The 17,612-nt window shown below is 44.4% G+C and overlaps 2 protein-coding genes and 1 long non-coding RNA gene across 3 annotated transcripts; 2 read left to right on the top strand and 1 right to left on the bottom strand.

Moving 5' to 3' along the window:
• Position 1: 1 nt before the first annotated feature.
• Positions 2 to 9,458, top strand: LOC107315716 (nucleolar RNA helicase 2-like). Its single transcript, XM_015866335.2, has 15 exons — positions 2 to 140; positions 600 to 878; positions 1,936 to 2,011; positions 2,528 to 2,706; positions 3,801 to 3,918; positions 4,150 to 4,335; positions 4,649 to 4,794; positions 5,345 to 5,494; positions 6,071 to 6,232; positions 6,753 to 6,872; positions 7,447 to 7,520; positions 7,693 to 7,852; positions 8,141 to 8,275; positions 8,569 to 8,613; positions 8,835 to 9,458. The coding sequence occupies exons 1-15, from the start codon at positions 36 to 38 to the stop codon at positions 9,099 to 9,101; spliced, it is 2,202 nt and encodes a 733-aa protein (XP_015721821.2). The 5' UTR covers positions 2 to 35; the 3' UTR covers positions 9,102 to 9,458.
• A 640-nt stretch (positions 9,459 to 10,098) lies between these two features.
• Positions 10,099 to 17,544, top strand: LOC107315713 (nucleolar RNA helicase 2-like). Its single transcript, XM_015866333.3, has 15 exons — positions 10,099 to 10,483; positions 10,589 to 10,828; positions 11,027 to 11,102; positions 11,409 to 11,587; positions 12,230 to 12,347; positions 12,759 to 12,944; positions 13,194 to 13,339; positions 13,588 to 13,737; positions 14,334 to 14,495; positions 14,902 to 15,021; positions 15,502 to 15,575; positions 16,221 to 16,380; positions 16,810 to 16,944; positions 17,084 to 17,128; positions 17,320 to 17,544. Exons 1-15 carry the CDS (start codon positions 10,127 to 10,129, stop codon positions 17,494 to 17,496), a joined length of 2,325 nt encoding a protein of 774 aa, XP_015721819.3. The 5' UTR covers positions 10,099 to 10,126; the 3' UTR covers positions 17,497 to 17,544.
• LOC146759947 (uncharacterized) lies at positions 11,578 to 15,535 on the bottom strand. Its single transcript, XR_014948555.1, has 2 exons — positions 15,471 to 15,535; positions 11,578 to 13,842 (listed from the first exon to the last, which is right to left on the bottom strand). It is a non-coding gene; the product is annotated as an uncharacterized LOC146759947 (long non-coding RNA).
• Positions 17,545 to 17,612: the final 68 nt, after the last annotated feature.

Here is a 17,612-nt window from a genome sequence, read left to right on the forward strand (position 1 = left end):
CATTCCTGTCCCGGCGTGCTGACCGGAGGGACGCGATGCCTGAGGCCACCCGGATCCGCGCCGGCAGCGGGGCTGAGTCGGAGCCCGAGAGCCCCATGGAAAGCGAGGCCGCGCCAGAGAGCAGCCGGAGGAAGCGCAAGGTACCGGGGATGGCTCCGGGGCCTTCCGAGGCCGCTCCGGGCCGCTTCTGCCGCGCCTCCCTCGTGCCGGCGGTCACGCTTCCAGCTCCCTTCGCGGCGTGCCGGCGGCTGCCCGGGGCTGTGTCGCTCCGGTGGGAATCGGGCCGGGCCGGGACTGCGCCGCGGGGTTACGGCCGGGCCGGGACTGTGCCGCGGGGTTACGGGCCGGGCCGGCCACGTGCGTGGCGTCCTGGAGGCCTCGTGTCGGGGCGGGACCGCGGAGCACGCGGGGTTGGCCCGGCGGGGCGGCTGCCCGGGTAGATGTCCCCGGGTACGGGCTGAGGGGGAGACCGAGACTTACTCCCTGCGGCGTGGGATCGGGCGGCCTGATGGAGGGAGAGGCCCGGCCCGGCCCTGAGAGGAGCCGGGGACGCACGTGTGCGTGTCTCTCTGACGGCCTTGTTGCTTTTGGCTTCCCAGAAGGAGAAAAAAGAGAAGAAAGAAAAGAAATCCAAGCGGGATGACAAGGTTCGGAAGAAGAAACCACAGACAGATGAAAGTGAGCAGTCGGAAGAGGAGAACAGCTCGCCAAAGCTCAAGAAAGCAAAGACTGGAGGGAAACAAAACGGGCACGTGGGAGAGGAGAGCCCGGAGAACGCCAGGCTGTCTGCTGCCAGTGCCAAATCCACCCATAAGAAGCAGCACAGCAACTCCAGTGAATCGTCCATCGATGGGGACAGTGACCAGGAACAAGAGCAGGTAATGGTAGTACCTGGAGTGCCCATGGTGACAAGGGGAGCTTTCAACACCCCCGTTACATTCACTCTATATTTAGAGCAGGTTATCTTCATTTCTTTGTGCGTTCTTTTCCCTCACAACCAACGTGAAGATTGCACTGACTTTCCAAGACTGAAAGCCGATTGGTTGTGCCCGCTGGCAGTTATTTGCTAACAGTTGGAATTGTGAGATTGCAGGAGTTCTAGATCTGTGCCCTTGGTTTCCTCACATCAACAGTGCCGCTGCTGTTGGAGCCTTCAGGCTGTCGGGAGACGGCATCTGGATGTGATTTAATGACAGTGGCTGTCATTGCTACAGATACATTTTTAACTGGCTTATTGCTCGTATGAGTTCTTCTATGGTAAATAACCATCTTTTTTTAGTATAGTTTGTCGAGAAAGAAACATGTTAACGCATTGTTTTCTTTAATGTGCGATCTAATTAACTGGTAGCTCTTAACGTTATAAGATCTGCTGTAGTGTAATAAAATATATATAGCAGTTCTGTATTTTTAATCCCTCTTATAGTAATGATTTTGTCTTTTTTAGACTTTGATTCTACCAGTTAAAATGTATATTGAAGTGAAGCCCTAGGAAGATTTGCTGGTCTGCCTTGTTTAATTACTCCTAGGAATCAGTTTCTGCAATTCATTTCCAGACCTTACTATATGTGTTGGGTAGTAGGTGGTAGGCTGGATATCAGGCTTGTTTCTTGCCTATTACAACATATTCTGATTGCCTGTCAGTAATTGTTTAAAATGTAACCTTAAAGCAATTTTTGGACGTTGAGTTTGGACATCTTGCATTATTATGCTATTGTATGTGGAGCAAAATCTTCATTTAAATTGCAGGTTGCTTCTGTCTAACTTTGAATTATAATAGTAAGTAAAATAAAGAAAGCTCTTCAGCCACTGCTATGATGTTGTTAATGAAAGTGTGACATTTGGCTAGGACACACCAGTGTGTATGCTGTTATCCTGTGTTTTCTGATCATTACATATTCCCTGGAAACATTTTATGAATTGTTATTTACTTAACAGGAGATGACTGAAGAGCAGAAGGAGGGTGCTTTCTCCAATTTCCCTATCTCCAAAGGGACCATTCAACTTCTTCAGGGTAAGTTTCTTTTCATGACATGATTTGCTCAGCTCAGGCTTTACAATAGGACTTCAAATGAAAGATAGCTCAAAAAATAGCATGAGAAATTTTCAGTTCAAAGTTATTTTGTAGCGTGTAAAAGAAAAAACAGTTATATTTAACATATCTGACATTAATTTGTAAATGATTTAATGTAAAACTGAGAGATGAAGTAATTTTGATATTTTATTAGAAAATAAGAGTTTTTCTTAGCTAAGTGGGGAGCATTACGTAAATACAGTCAGAGTACTTAAAAGCTTTCATTAAAGGCTACTAATTTCATCTGTCCCCGTCTCTGGTGCTATGAGTTAGGAGTGTAAGGCAGGCAGCCCCAAGGTTCTGTCAGGATTAAATTGATCCTCTGTGACTAAATAATCAGGGGAGGTAAAGATGTGGTCCTGACTTGCTCTAGACTTGTTTGGTGGATTTTCTGCTCTGAGATGCATGGAAGACCCATCATCATTGTATTAAAGCAATCTTTTCTAATTGTTGCAGCTCGAGGAGTGACATACCTGTTTCCTGTGCAAGTGAAGACCTTCCAGCCAGTATATTCTGGCAAAGATGTAATTGCTCAAGCACAAACTGGAACAGGGAAGACTTTCTCTTTTGCTATTCCCCTAATTGAAAAGCTTCAGGTGGACTCGGAGGAAAGAAGAAGAGGCCGTCCACCAAAAGTAACTATGCTTAGCTAGAATACTGGTTTTGTGTTTGTCCTATGTCCAAGTGATTCAGAAGTTTAACTCACTGAAAAAGTGCTTCGTGTTTATGCAGGGATAAAAGCTGTCTCCTTAAATATGTTTGTTTAAATGGTGGGAAATGTTAAAAATACTTATTTTTCAGCAGGACCATGGGCTACCTGAAACTTAGTTAAAAAAACCAGAAGGTATTAGGTGCATTATTTGCATCCAGTCATCACGTTGGTTGTCTGACTTGGGAGAACTGACTTGAGATTTGGTCTTGCAGAGAAGGGAGAGTTTTTATTGATGGAGTCTCTGTTGTTGATTTGAGAGTAGTATTGCCACTGTTAAAACTCCTGGTTAGTAGTGTGTCCATCATCTGTGTTGAAGCCTGTGCACCGGGAGAGAAGAAAGCTGCTGGGCTGCTTCTATGGGAATATCAGTGCAGGTTGCAGAGCTGAGCTCCAGTTCACAGACCAAACATATTCTTCACTGAGAGACAGCTGTTATCTTTTGGTGGCTTTTCCTTATTCCTTTTTCCTTCTCACAGGATTGTAAAGGAGTACCAAGCTTGCAGGGCTTTTTGTTTGCATTCTTTTGAAAAAGCTTTTCTTATCCGTATTCGTGGATCTTATACTCAAGCAACTATTCAAAAGCTGAAGTTAGATAAGATTTAAGTATCTCCTATCTAACAATAAAAAGTCTGTCCTAAAAATGATCATGTGCTGAAAGAGATGAGTGACGTTATGAGAGTCTTAATGAGTGTGCTTCCCTAATCTTTGTTTAGATAACTATTTAAACCAGTTTTCTTTTTTAATGGTGTTATGGTCAGACCTGTGGCTGGTGGCTGAAAGTCTAATGTTGACTAGCTTGCCCAGAGAAGCTGTGGGTGCCCTATCCCTGGAGGTGCCTAAGGCCACAGACTGGGGCCCTAGGCAGCCTGACCTGGTAGGGGGCAGCCAGCCCAGAGCAGGGTTTGGGATTGGATGAGCTTTAAGATCCCTTCCAATGCTAGCCTAGTTATGAATATATGACAGCAGCAGCTAGGTAGAAGCTGTGTTGAGAGCTTATCTGTTTGTCGTCCGATGTAGGTTCTGGTTCTTGCTCCAACAAGAGAGTTGGCAAACCAGGTTGCCAAAGATTTCAAGGACATAACGAGAAAGCTCACAGTAGCTTGTTTTTATGGAGGAACGCCATATAATGGACAAAGTAAGTGACACACCAGAAATGTCATTAGACTGATGTATTTGGGAAACGCAATTGGGTCTTATTTTTCCCCAGTTTTTCTCTTCATCACTTCTCACTTGTGTTTGTAAATAAGGTACATACAAATGGTTTAGGAAGCTGTTATTTGACTGTTCTTCTCCTATCAAGTGTCTCTAACGGAAGAGAAAGCTCCTTAGTTCGCTGCTAACTCATCTTTTGCTCTTTCTTTATCAGTTGATCTCATTAGAAGTGGAATTGACATTCTGGTTGGGACACCTGGTCGAATCAAAGACCATCTTCAGAATGGCAAGCTGGACCTTACCAAGGTGAAGCATGTTGTTCTTGATGAAGTTGACCAGATGCTGGACATGGGATTTGCTGAACAAGTGGAGGACATCTTACGGGTTGCGTACAAGAAGGGTAATCTCAATATTTTATCAAATAGTAGGAAATAAGTCATATTTTAGTTTCAGAAGATATGCTCAGGTTTTAGCAAAAAACAGGCTGGATTTTTGTTCATAGTAACTTTATTCTGTAACCTTGAAAATACGTGTAATTTTTAGAGACTTCCTTTTTGTTGGTCTTGATAGTGCATAAATTAAAAGGCAGTTTTTCCTTCTGTATTTTAGACAGTGAGATTTGATGTCAAATTTTCAATACCAGTGTAATAAACTAGTGTGCATCTATGAAAGAAAAGGTACAAAGGTTTTGAAACATTATTCTTTGTTTTAAGATTCTGAAGACAATCCCCAGACGTTACTGTTTTCTGCAACATGCCCAAATTGGGTGTATGACGTGGCTAAAAAATACATGAAGTCTAAGTATGAGCAGGTTGACCTGATTGGGAGAAGAACTCAAAAGGCTGCTACGACAGTAGAAGTGAGTAACCTGTCTAAAGGAAATGTTTTCAGACCTTATCCCTTTCGCTTTTTGACACCATGGCATCCTAAAGTGCTTTATCAGGAGGATGTTGGTGGGTTTTGGAGTTACTTTGTGGAGATGTATTGTTTAGATTTGAAGTATAGTCTCACAGTTACTTTGATAGATCAGTTGTAATTCTATTGGAGGAATTGAAAGAGTTACTCTTGAGCTTGAAGAAAGCTTGTAACACATGGTGTTTGTTTCACTGTATCTGGCATAAAGCTGTAGCTACTAGAGCTGCCTTAAATTCTGCACCTCTTAAATGTCCTACAGAGAAATATTGTATTAACTGCAATTTTTTAAAGCAAAGGTAAAACAGATTTGTAGACTTTTCTTCTTCTTCTTAATTACTTCACCTACATTAGGGCTCTATGCATCTTGCATGTTCCAACAATGTTTTGCCTAGCGAGAAATTGTATATCTAATGTTGCTGGATTTTCTAATTTTAGATGTTTTAAAGGTTCTTGTGGGACTTGTATAAGCTAAACTCAGGAATTTTTTTCCACAGCATTTGGCTATAGAGTGTCACTGGTCTCAGAGGGCTGCGGTTATTGGAGATGTCATTCAGGTCTACAGTGGAAGCCACGGGAGGACCATTGTATTTTGTGAAACCAAAAAGGATGCAAATGAACTGGCTCTGAATGCTTCGATCAAGCAGGTATTTCATCGTTTGTATTAAGGAACAAGGCCTGTCACAGAAATATTAACCCTACATTGATACTGAACCAGCGCTCAGTTAAGTTTAGGGTGACTTTGAAAGTGAAGGAGGCAAGATTTTGCAGGTGGTCAGATCAAAACCATTAAAAAACCAAAAATGGTTGCAAGTTGATACATTGTAGTCTTCAGGACTAGGCTTTACTAATAGACACAGGGCTACATTTTTCTTAAGAGCTCTTGCTGACTAAATGAAGCAGTGTGAGTTAGTTTCTGTCCTTTTAGAGAGAACTATCTCTTGCATTAAAACATGGTGACTGACTTGGAGAGCTACTGGGATGGTCACAATAGTTAAAGATGAGACACGTGTTCCTACTCTGTTTTCTTTCTTTTGTTTAAAGGTTTTTAAGATACATAAATAAGAAGCACTGAGTATATATTTTGAAACCTCTGAAGTAAAAATGGGCCAACTCTTTTTTACTATACAGTGTCATAGCAAGATAAAGCCAGAAGTGACCATAAAACAGAGCACCCATACTGCGGAATTTCAGTACAATCCTGTAATAATGCTATTTTTCAGGATTGCCAGTCATTGCACGGTGACATTCCTCAGAAGCAAAGAGAGATCACGCTGAAAGGTTTTAGAAACGGTGCATTTAAAGTTCTGGTTGCAACCAATGTAGCTGCCCGTGGCTTAGATATCCCTGAAGTTGACTTAGTTGTCCAAAGTTCACCACCAAAGGTAAGTGTCTTGTAATAACAATATATTGTCTTGTTTTCAAGTAGTAGATGTTAGCAACTGATAGTATTCACCATAGAGTTTATCATCATTGCTTTTAAGGGTAAGGAATGTCTTGATATACAAAAGGAATTTCTTTGAGGATTTCTTGGAATATATCAGTGCCTGGAATATTTGAAGATGTTCCTGTGCCTGAAGTTAAGAGTTTAAAAATCACGTTACTATTTAATTGAATTCACTATTAATAGCTCAGTAACCATGCTTTCAAGCTGATAAGCAAGAGATGTGGGACGAATTGTCAGAGGTATACAATCCATCTTTTGTCATATTTTCCATCCTTTTAAAGGATTATGGAAAGGCCTGCTCTTCTGAAATTAGCAAAACAATGTTTTTTAACTTAGTTTTTAGATATGGTTTTTGTGCACTGCTTGGGCTAAATTGTAATAGTTTCTACTAAGATACGTGAGTGCAACTGATGAAATGGCAGTGAGTGAGGTAAGTCCTAATGCTGTTTATTTTGAAGGATGTGGAGTCCTACATCCATCGTTCTGGACGGACGGGGCGAGCTGGCCGCACTGGAATCTGTATCTGTTTTTATCAGCGAAAGGAAGAAAGTCAGCTAAGATACGTGGAATTAAAATCGGTACAGTGCATTTTCCTTTATTCTTGGGCACTGAGTGTTTTAGGGCAGCATATAAAATCCTCATGTCACATTTTATTTATATCAATAAGAGTACTCTATACAAAACATCCAGGTGAGGTTCATTTATTCTGCAGTTTGGGTGTGCTGTGTGGAGCAGGCAGTGCAATGCCAGTCCTTGTACTCACGCTTTCTCAACAGAGGCTGTAAGATTGTACCTTTGGAAATGAGAACAGCAGGCAAGGGGAAAACTATGACACATTCGTTTTAGTGTTCACCCTAGACTTATTGTGTGATTAATGACTGGTATGTGTGTATCAAAATGGTCTGTTCTTCTCAGTTTAAAGCCAGTAGATCATTTAAGCTGATCTAGTACATAAACAGTGTTTGTATTACCTGTTTTCCTGTAAGATTAGCTTTGTAGTTTTCAGTAACAAAGTAGAGAGTCAAGAGGATAAAAGCACAAGAAAAACGTAAGATTGGAATGGTTGTTTCATTAAGAGTCCAACACTATTTCTTTAGAATTGAATTCCTTATAGCTACAACTTTCATCTGTATTTTGCTTTATAAATTTCAGGGCATTACGTTCAAGCGTGTTGGTGTTCCTACTGCAACAGATATAATAAAAGCTTCCAGCAAAGATGCTATCAGGTGTGTTGGGTGATTCAAGCTCTATTGTACTCTCCTATCTCTCTAGTTCAGAAGGGCTGGTTGGACTGTCCGTTGCCATCTCTGAGCTCTTTGAACTCATCACTGTTAAAGTCTTGGACTGCTGTTTTTTATTTCTGTTTCCAGACTAGCAATTTCTTTTTTTTCTTCTTAGATGCCTGGATTCTGTTCCTCTAACTGCTATTGAGTATTTCAAAGAGTCTGCTCAGTTGCTAATAGAAGAAAAGGGACCAGTTAATGCTTTGGCTGCAGCTCTAGCACATATTTCAGGTGCTACTTCCATTGAACAGCGCTCCCTGCTGAACTCAGATGTGGTAAGTGTGTATTGCTTTAACATTTGTCTTGGAAGAAGCAAAAATGAACAACTTGCCCCACGTTGCTTAAATGGAGAATTGTTTGTCTGTCTGCTCATGGAAACTGCATTTAAGCTACAAACTGATAGTATTTTAGTTAAGAATGTAGGGCATTTAAGTACGCCTGTTCTCTTGTGACAGGAGCCATTTGAAAACATAGTTTGTCAATGGTAAAATAGCAGGTTTTTGTCTGATAGATGAGCTAAAGTTTATTCCTCTGACTGAATGGAACATGCCCCATTTCTTCAGGGATTTGTTACGATGGTACTGCGCTGCTCTGAAGAAATAAACAATATAAGCTACATTTGGCGGAAACTACGGGAACAGCTGGGTGATGATGTTGACAGAAAGGTGAACAGAATGTGTTTCATCAAGGGAAGAATGGTAAGGGTTTGTTCTTGATATTTTGTGTGTGTGTGCTTTTTGCTGCTTCACTCTTCTGATTGTAGAGAGAGTTTACAGATGAGTAATGACAGATGTGATAAAGACCACAGTTTGTAAAGCACTCTTTTAATGTTCAGAGGTTTTGGAGCATCTTAATTCAATGCAAAAGGCTTTAAAATGGAAAGCTTGTTTTAGTACAAAGGTTTTGTTGGTTCTATTAGACTTTCTTTCTTTAGTTAACAATAAAATAAAAGGATAGGTTTATATCCATTGACACTCTCCTCTCTTTTTAGGGTGTGTGCTTTGATATCCCTGCAGCAGATCAAAAGGACATAGAGGTATGTGCTTCACTGAAATTTCTGGTCACAGTGGACTGTAGGTGAAACTGGCAGGACTGGGTTAGGCTGAAAATGCTACCTAGGCTGTGTCCTGCCTCTTCTAGTAGCCAAAAGGGATGGCTCATTTATTGCTTTTCAATTTAGTAAATATAGTCATTGGGAAATATACCATATTTGCATTCCTCAAATTTAATTTGATTCTTGTGATGTTATTTCAACAGGAAAGGTGGGAAGATTCAAAGCAGTGCAGTCTGTGTGTGGCAAATGAATTACCTGAGCTGGAAGAATCCCAGAGAGGAGGAAGAGGAGGTGGAGGAGGAGGAGGAAGAGGAGGAGGAGGAAGAGGGGGAAGAGGAGGAAGAGGAGGAGGAGGAGGAAAGAACAGAAGCTTCTCAGGCTCCAGGAATGGACGGCAGGGTGGCTCAGGCAGAAGCAGATCCAGAAACAGAGGCCAGAAACGGAGCTACGACAAAGCATTTGATCGCTGACCTCAGAAGCCAGCTGTGGAGAAGCAGAACAGCAGTATTTTATACTATATTAAAATAGGTTGTTCCTGTACCACTTCCATCATTCATTTTTTGTTTTTTTTTTTCCCTCAGTACTACTTTGGTCATAAACAAGATCATGTTGTTCACTTTAAAGAAAAAAAGGCAACTGTTTCTTTTCTTTCTTTTTGCTGCCATTTCATCTGTGTGTAAAACCTCCATCTCTGTTCCAAAATACGCGTGTCGCATCCAAACCTGTAGCCCAGCTCACTGTATAAAATATACATCTTAACCTGTGGCCAAACCTGTACATTTTCCAAAATGGTTACAAAAAAAAAAAAGTATTGTTTTACAAACTCATTTTGTACGTGGGATGGTTTTAACATAGTGCTGAGTAGTTAGAGAAAGCAGATGCTTCTCTCGGGCTGCACGTTTCATGGTACATATGGGCACTGAGGGGTGCCTGAAGGAGAGCCGGTGTCACTGCAGTCTCCAAGAAGGCCTGGATAGATGAGGGGTCAGTGGTGGCTGCTGAGATGCCTTCAGCAGGGCATGTGATGCTGTCTCCCACACTATTCTTGTGTTAAAGTGTGGGATGTACAGGGAGGTGGACCGAGAGCTGGCTGGCAGAGCTCAGAGCGGTGATCAAATTGTGCAGAGTCCGGGTGGAGGGCTGTCATTTATCGGTGCTCTGCAGAGCTCGGTGCCGGTCCGGGCTTGTTCGACATCTTCACCCGGCAGCCTGGATGAAGGGATGGAGCAAGTGCTGATGGTACCGGGCCGGGAGGAGCGGCTGACACCAGAAGGCTGCGGTTAATGATGGCAGCGCACACAGCCGCACTCATCCCGTTCACCACAGCGCGGGAGCCGCGTGCTTTGCCGGGTGTCCCCCCGGAGCGGACGAGGCAGCCGCGGCCCGGTATCCGGTACCCGGTATCCGGTACCCGGTTCCGGGGCGTTCCGGGCCGGGGGAAGCGGGCGGAAGGGACCGCATTCGGGTGCCGGCGGAAGGGGCGGAGCAGCGGCTGATGGGCGCCGCGTGGTGCCGTGCGGCGCGGCTCGTTGTGCCGGCGGTGCGGGCGGCGGCCCCGCCGTACTCTCGGCTGTGTGCCGGGTGGGCCGCGCCCGGGCCGCTCCCGCTGCTGCCGGTTGCGGCTGTATCGTCCCGCGGCCCCGCGCCGCGCCTCGCTCCTCACTTCCTGCTCGCGGGGGCGGGGCGCGCTCCCTGGGGCCGTGGCGGTGCGGCGGGAGCGCGTTCCGTCTCCGAGCTGTGCGGGGAGCTGCCCGTCGCCATGCCCGCTGCCGGCCCCGCCGCCAGCCCCGCCGAGCCGCAGGCACCCGCGGACGCCGAGCAGCTCCGCCGCGGCCGCAGGAGGAAGATGAAGGTGCCGGGGACGGAGAGCGGGAGGGCGGCACGTGCGGCAGCGGGGGCGGCCATTTGGTTGGGCTCGGGGCGGGCACGTGGTGTGACAGCCTCGTTCCATCGGCAGGAGGACGCCAAGGGCAGGAAGCCCAAGCGGGTCGAGAAGCTGAAGCGGCGCGGGGAGGATGAGGGAGAACAGAGCGCGGCGGAGGAGAGCGGAACGGGCGACGGCGGGGGACAGCCGCCAGCAACCAAGAAGGCGAAGAAGAGCGCGGAGGGGAACGGCGCGGCCCAGCAGGACGGCAATGCGCCCGTATCCGGACACGGCGCCGAACCCGCGGCCCAGCAGCCCGGCGGCGATGCTGAGGTAAAACGCGACTCGTGGTGCCGCCAGAGCTGCTCCCCATGGCCGGCAGCGCCTGGCTGCGGGTGGATGCTGGCCCTGCTGCCCGCGCTGCTCTGCTGCTCCCTGTCCCCGGTTGGGTTTCCTCGTGTGGCTGTGGAGGTTTTGCTGCTCCGTTACCTTTCAGGACTAACAGGTTGTTTTTTTGCCCTGTCTTCATAGGAGCTGACAGAAGAAGCCAGAGAAGGCGCTTTCTCCAATTTTCCTCTCTCCCAAAACACCATCAACCTGCTCAAAGGTTTGTTGGGACGTGTGTGGCAGAACAGTGTTTGCCCAGGACAGCACTCTGTTATCCATAGAGCAGCCTGAAGCTGAGGGTTGATTCTCTAGATCATCCTACATTTATGATGCTGTGATGATATGCGTGCAAGCAGCCACCACAGATCCTGCTGTTATTAGTGGGAGCCAAGCTTCTGATTTGCTCAGTTTTGGCTTAGAGTTTATTTGTTCAATCCAGTTCTCAATTAGGGCTCTTGAGCTGGACAGGTCAGCTTGCAGGAGATCCAACCCTGCTCAATGAGACCTCTTTGGATTTACCTTACAGCTCGAGGTGTAAAATACCTGTTTCCTGTGCAAGTGAAGACTTTTCAGCCCATATACGATGGCAAAGACCTAATTGCTCAAGCTCGGACAGGAACTGGGAAAACCTTTTCTTTTGCTATTCCACTGACCGAAAAGCTTCAGAGTGTCTCACGAGATGAGAGAAGAGGCCGTTCGCCAAAGGTAATTTATTAAGGGTTAAAATCAAAACCTTTGAGTGTGGCAAAGCAGATTTTTTGGTTGCTTTGAAGATCTCTTTCTCCTTTATTTGTGCTTGTAGTACTGAAAGTACTGTTGTCTGAAAGATTTCTGGGAATGAATTTAATTATTTAAAACAGGAGTGAAAGGAAAGGTGCTGCAGGAGGACAGGTAGGTGGAAATGGAGGGTTTGTGGCATTTCATGCTGTCTCTTTTAAGATCTAAACTATGCCAAATTGTTCAGCATTACTTTCTGTTCTCTCACAGTGAGCATTGCCTTAAATGTCCTCAGTGATGGTACTGAAATGTCTCTTGTACCTGATGTTAAGAAAAACATTGCTATTCTACGTCTCATGTTATCTTGTAATGGTTTTCCTTGTTTCCTCTTGCTGACTTTGAGGCAGTGACACACAGTTTCCAGGTGACAGGAAACGTAACTGGGATGATGGGGAGCTGTACCACCTTTGCATGTATAGCATAGAACTGAGTAACAGATGAGCAAAAAAAAGCCCACTAAATGGTAGTAGTTCTGCAGCACCCCTCCTTTGTGAATCCTGAAGTGAATCCTGTTCTCTGTGCCCTCTCCCAAGCACAGCTGCATGTTTTGTTTCTTGTCACTCTCTCCAGGTGCTGGTTCTGGTTCCAACCAGGGAATTGGCTATTCAGGTCGCCAAGGACTTCAAGAATCTCACAAGGAAACTCTCAGTGGCGTGTTTTTACGGAGGATCTCCGTATAAAGAGCAGTGTAAGTAAACTTGAAGGGTGAGAGTCAGCTTCTTGCCATGAGTAAAACTTGCTTTTTTCCCCATCAGTTTCTCTTCAGTCAGCCATGTTGTCTGTAAAGGGATCGCGCAGAGCTGAATTGTTTTATTTGCAATAAATCTTAATTTAAAAATGGCTGTAGGTCTGCCAAGTACCTAATCCTCCTTGTTGCTTCTTTATCATGAGTGTGTGTTTTGTGAGTGGACATACGCTGGGACTGCATGACTGTCCAAGGGAAAAAGAGAACTGTGTGTGTGGCTGTGACTCTGTCTGTTTCCACAGCCAGCAGTGAAAGAGAAAGAACTTAGCTGAAAAAAACAAGCTGTGTGCCGGTAGCTTTTTTACCTTCTGTCTCAGCACCCTGACACAGATGTTTTTCTCTCTTTTCTTCCAGTGGATCTCCTTAAAAGTGGTATTGATATTCTTGTGGGAACTCCTGGGCGGATCAAAGACCACATTCAGAATAGCAAGCTGGACCTTTCCAACGTGAAGCATGTTGTTTTGGATGAAGTTGATCACATGTTAGACATGGGTTTTGCTGAACAAGTAGAAGAAATCTTAGGATTTGCTTATAAAAAAGGTAAGTTCTGGGATCAGACATGAAGGATTTGGCTTGTTGAAGTTCATGTTACTGTAACTTTTCATTTTGTGTGAAAAGGATATTAGAAATGTTTTCATTGCTTCAGTTTCTTCTTGTAGCTGTCTTCCTGTACCTATAAACTTGTCAATTTGAGAGAATTCACTTGCTTTGCTTGATCAGTTAGTCAGTTTGCGTGGTCTCAAGCCTGAGTCCACTGTGATGGCTGAAGTTGGTGATCTTTCTTGCCAGGTTCTGAGAACAACCCTCAGACATTGCTGTTTTCTGCAACTTGTCCACGCTGGGTATACGATGTGGCAAAAAAATACATGAAAGGTGAATATGAACAGGTAGACCTGATTGGAAAGAAGACTCAGAGGACTGCCACGACTGTGGAAGTGAGTGATTCTTTTGCAGAGTTCTGTGGGTCCAGAAAACACATCGCCTGGGTGAAATGGGTTCCATGCTGGCTTTCTCAGTGAAGGAATGGAATGACTTTTCCCTTAATTGATACATTAATATATAAACTAGAGCTGCAATTTAAAAATCAATTAAGTACAGACATCCTACAACTGAATTTGTTTTGTTTCTCCTGTTTGGAGCTTAGATTTAATATGAATGCTTATGGTGCTTCTTTCCCAAACAGCACTTGGCCATACAGTGTCACTCGTCACAGAAAGCAGAAGTTCTTGGGGATGTCATTCAAGTCTACAGTGGAAGTAATGGGCGGACAATTGTCTTCTGTGAGACAAAAAGGGAAGCAAATGAGTTGGCTTTGAATTCTGCGCTCAAACAGGTACTGGGGTTTGAATGGAGAGCAGGTGACCTGAAATAGATTAGAGGCTGACGTTGCCTGGATGCAGTTATTTCTCCTTGTTTCTCAGACTTCTGAAATCCGTGCCTGAAAGCAGAGCTTTGCAGTTAAAATACCCTCGTGGCTGTGATCATACCATTATTCCTTCAGCTTTAAGATCATACAGAACCACATCAGTAGGGAAATGTACTGAATAGCCAGGAAATATTATCTCTTAATAGCACCTATTATTTGATCAGCCACTATTCAAGAAAATCCACCTAATACTTTACTGCTATGGAATGTTCTATTGCCCTTGGAAAGTCATTTCATGGCTTGTTCAGTCCTCAGGTGATAAATTAAGGAGGTTTCTTGTGCTTGCTTGAATTATTACTCTCTTTTGAAGGTAAACACGTGCTGGCTTTTGTTGTTTGGTTATTTTTTTCAGAGAAAAATGTCTGGTACTAAAGACCACTAACAGCAATAGTTTTCTAATAACTAAAAGCATGTTTTCTTGTGAACAATCCACGTGAAAATCTCAAGCTGTTGTGTCTGTGTTGCCTGTTAAATAATGTCTCAATGGTTTGTTTCACTGACAGGAGGCCCAGTCATTGCACGGTGACATTCCACAGAAGCAGAGAGAAATTACACTAAAAGGCTTCAGAAATGGTGCATTTGAGGTTCTGATTGCAACAAATGTAGCTGCCCGTGGTTTGGATATTCCTGAAGTTGACCTGGTTATACAGTGCTCACCACCAAAGGTAAGTTACCAGGGAAAATAGAGTAAAATAATTTTTTTATTAAATATTATTTTTTGTGGCAATACAGTGTGCAGTTCCTTTTCTGTCGCTGTGTTTCTGAATCCCTTCTGAACATCTTTGGGCTTTGTTTTGTTCCACTTCTAAAATACTCCTATACCCCTTTTTTCTTATTTTGAAACTCCATTGGTGCTTTTTACTTCGAAAAATCTGTGTCTGTGGTGTTTGTTAAACCTGGGGTAGCAGATCTCCAATGGTTAGTGTGTGCTTATGAGCTTGGGGGTAGAAATGTATCATTCCTTAGCATTCCGAAGTAGAGTTTGTCTTATGCTTACTCTCTCTCACAATGTATAAATGTCAGTGGTTTAAATGATACAAGGCTTTCTCATGCTGATCTGAATTTCTAAAGGATGTCGATTCCTACATCCATCGTTCTGGACGTACGGGTCGTGCTGGCCGGACAGGGATCTGTATTTGTTTCTATCAGAGGAGAGAAGAAGACCTTCTGAAGCAGGTTGAGCAGAAAGCGGTGAGTTCTACCTTAAACTTAATGGAATAATCTGAGTCCTGAAGAGACAGTGGCACTCTTACATTATGTAACTGCAGGCTGACCAGGGTTGCATGAGGCCAGCATGGAAGTGGATTGACGTGAAATACTGGCATTTTAGTGCTGGTAAATGCATCAGCATCAGCCTATTCTATGGGTTCTCATGAGTTTGCCCATGCTGGCAGTACTGTGTTGCTGTCAGCGTGCAGACTGTAGCAGGAATGCATGAAAGAGTCCTTGCCTTTCATTACAGTGAATCGGTATAAAGTAACTTCAGATTAACAAAGGCAGCAACTTAAACAAAAACTTTTTTCTAGTTTTAGGAATATTTAAGTATATTTAAGTAGAAGTTTGTTTCTATAAACATCAAATGAATGCAGGTCTCAGTAATATGACTCAGATAGAGTTGAATTATAGAGGGCTGAAAATACCTTTAATTATAATCTGTTTTCTTGATTCCAGGGCATTACGTTCAGGCGTATAGGTGTTCCATCTGCAACAGATATAGTTAAAGCTTCAAGTGATGATGCTAAGAAGTAAGTTTATCTGTCTATTCTTAAAATACTAAAGTTCTTCCAGCAGCTGTACTGTCAGTGTAAAGTTCTAAGGTCCTGATCTAAAGTTCTGCATGTAATTCCCTGTGTCATAGAAGTCAGCTGCTTTGCCTGCAGACACTGACCGTTCTTCATGAAATGATACCAGTAAATCTGTGTGCTTAAATGTAGACCTTTTCGTAGAACTAAATGTTCTCTATATTCTTCCTAAAGTTAATCTGTTCTTATGACACAAAAATCTATTGATAGGAAAATTGCTGTTGTGTGGGGGAAGAGTTCCACTGCTCTTGATGAATGGCGAGGGTGTTGTAGCCCATCCTGTGTTTTACACAGGATTTAAAATCCTCTGTCATTTTACTGGCTAAGGTTGAGCATTTTATTCCATGCAGCTGTGCTTATGTTTGCTGCCTGATTGGTAGAAATTGCCTTGGTGGAGGTTTTGGTAGGGGGTGAGGATTTCACAGATGTGAAGATGATAAGCATGGTGTTGGATTCACCTCGTCTTTAAAAAGTGCAGGAGTTGCTGTTAATCTTTAAACTGCTAAACTGTAACTTGTGTTGAATGTGACTGCACTTCACACTGACAGTCAGTGTGCTGATCTCAACTGTCATGCTGTCCACATGCAGGTGTTTATATGCCGTTCCTTCTTCTGCGATAGACTACTTCAGGCAGGCGGCTCGAGAGATCATAGAGGAGAAAGGGGCAGTTGATGCCCTGGCAGCAGCTCTAGCCCATATTTCTGGGGCATCTTCCATACAGCAGCGTTCCTTACTCAACTCAGCTGCGGTAAATAACATTATAACTGCTTTAACAAGAACAGATAAAAGGATTGCTTGAATTCTGTGCAAGTGTGGCATTTTAGTACCTTCTCTTCAGGACCTTTGAGTATGATTTCTTAGAACTGTTAGCTCATTCTAGTTTAATGTTCTTTAATGGAACTCCGCACTTACTGGCATGCTGTGGGAAACTAGAGAGACTTGGTAACAGTCAGCACGTTTTCTTGCAATGAGACACCAAGTAATTGTGCTGGACATCTAAATAACTCAAGTCTTTGATGTTACAGAAGAGCCTAATTAAGGAATCCTTACAGTCTGATAGGCTGGCTCTTGCTGTTGTAGTTTACCTTTTTCAGGAAGCACCTTACTTCCTATAAGCTATAGGCTGTCCAAGCAATTTCAGTTTCCTCTTACAAGTGTATTTCTGTTACTCCCAAAGGGCTTTGTGACTATGGTGTTACAGTGCTCTATAGAGATGCGTTCTATGAGCTACGCCTGGAGAGGGCTGAAGGAGCAGCTTGGTGAGGAAATAGACAGCAAGATATCTGCCATGCGTTTCCTCAAGGGGAAGATGGTAAGACAGCCCGTCCTTTGGGAAGGAGGGGTGGCGGTGTTGGTTTGTGTGTGTGTGTGTGTTCAGTTTTGTGTCCTGGGATATATTTGTGGAAAGAAAATACCACTTTATTTATTTATTTATTTACCTGTTGTTATAGGGGGTGTGCTTCGATATCCCCATGGATGAGCTGAATAACATACAGGTACGTTACAGTTGGAACAGTTGGGGTATGTGAAGTGGGATATATGGTCTTACCTGGTGTGTGACGTAACAGGGATGCTGCACTGAGAGATGGGCAGAAGCATTGGGTTATTTCCTCTTTTTCCATGGCTGTGCTGTGCTGTGTTGGTGCTGTGCCACTCGCAGTGCTGACGTGTGGTGTCTGTGTCTCAGGAGCAGTGGCGGGACACGCGGCGCTGGCAGCTGGCGGTGGCCAAGGAGCTGCCGGAGCTGGAGGAGCAGCCGCAGGACTCGAGCCGCAGGCCGCAGCCGCGCTTTGGCGGCTTCAAGAAGAACGGGAGGTTCGGCGGCTGGCAGCAGGGCCGGCCGGCAGGGGCAGCCGTCGAGTGAGCGCGGACTGTCCGTGTTTTTACCACATTAAACAGCCGTTGGACGCTCGGCCGCTGTCTGATGTTGCACGAAGTCTCGCGGGTCGCCGTGACGGCGGGAGGGGGGCGGGGCTCGCG

The sequence above is a fragment of the Coturnix japonica genome, chromosome 8, assembly GCF_054131305.1.
Source record: "Coturnix japonica strain WE chromosome 8, WE-NBRP24, whole genome shotgun sequence".
Classification (NCBI taxonomy): Eukaryota; Metazoa; Chordata; class Aves; order Galliformes; family Phasianidae; genus Coturnix; species Coturnix japonica.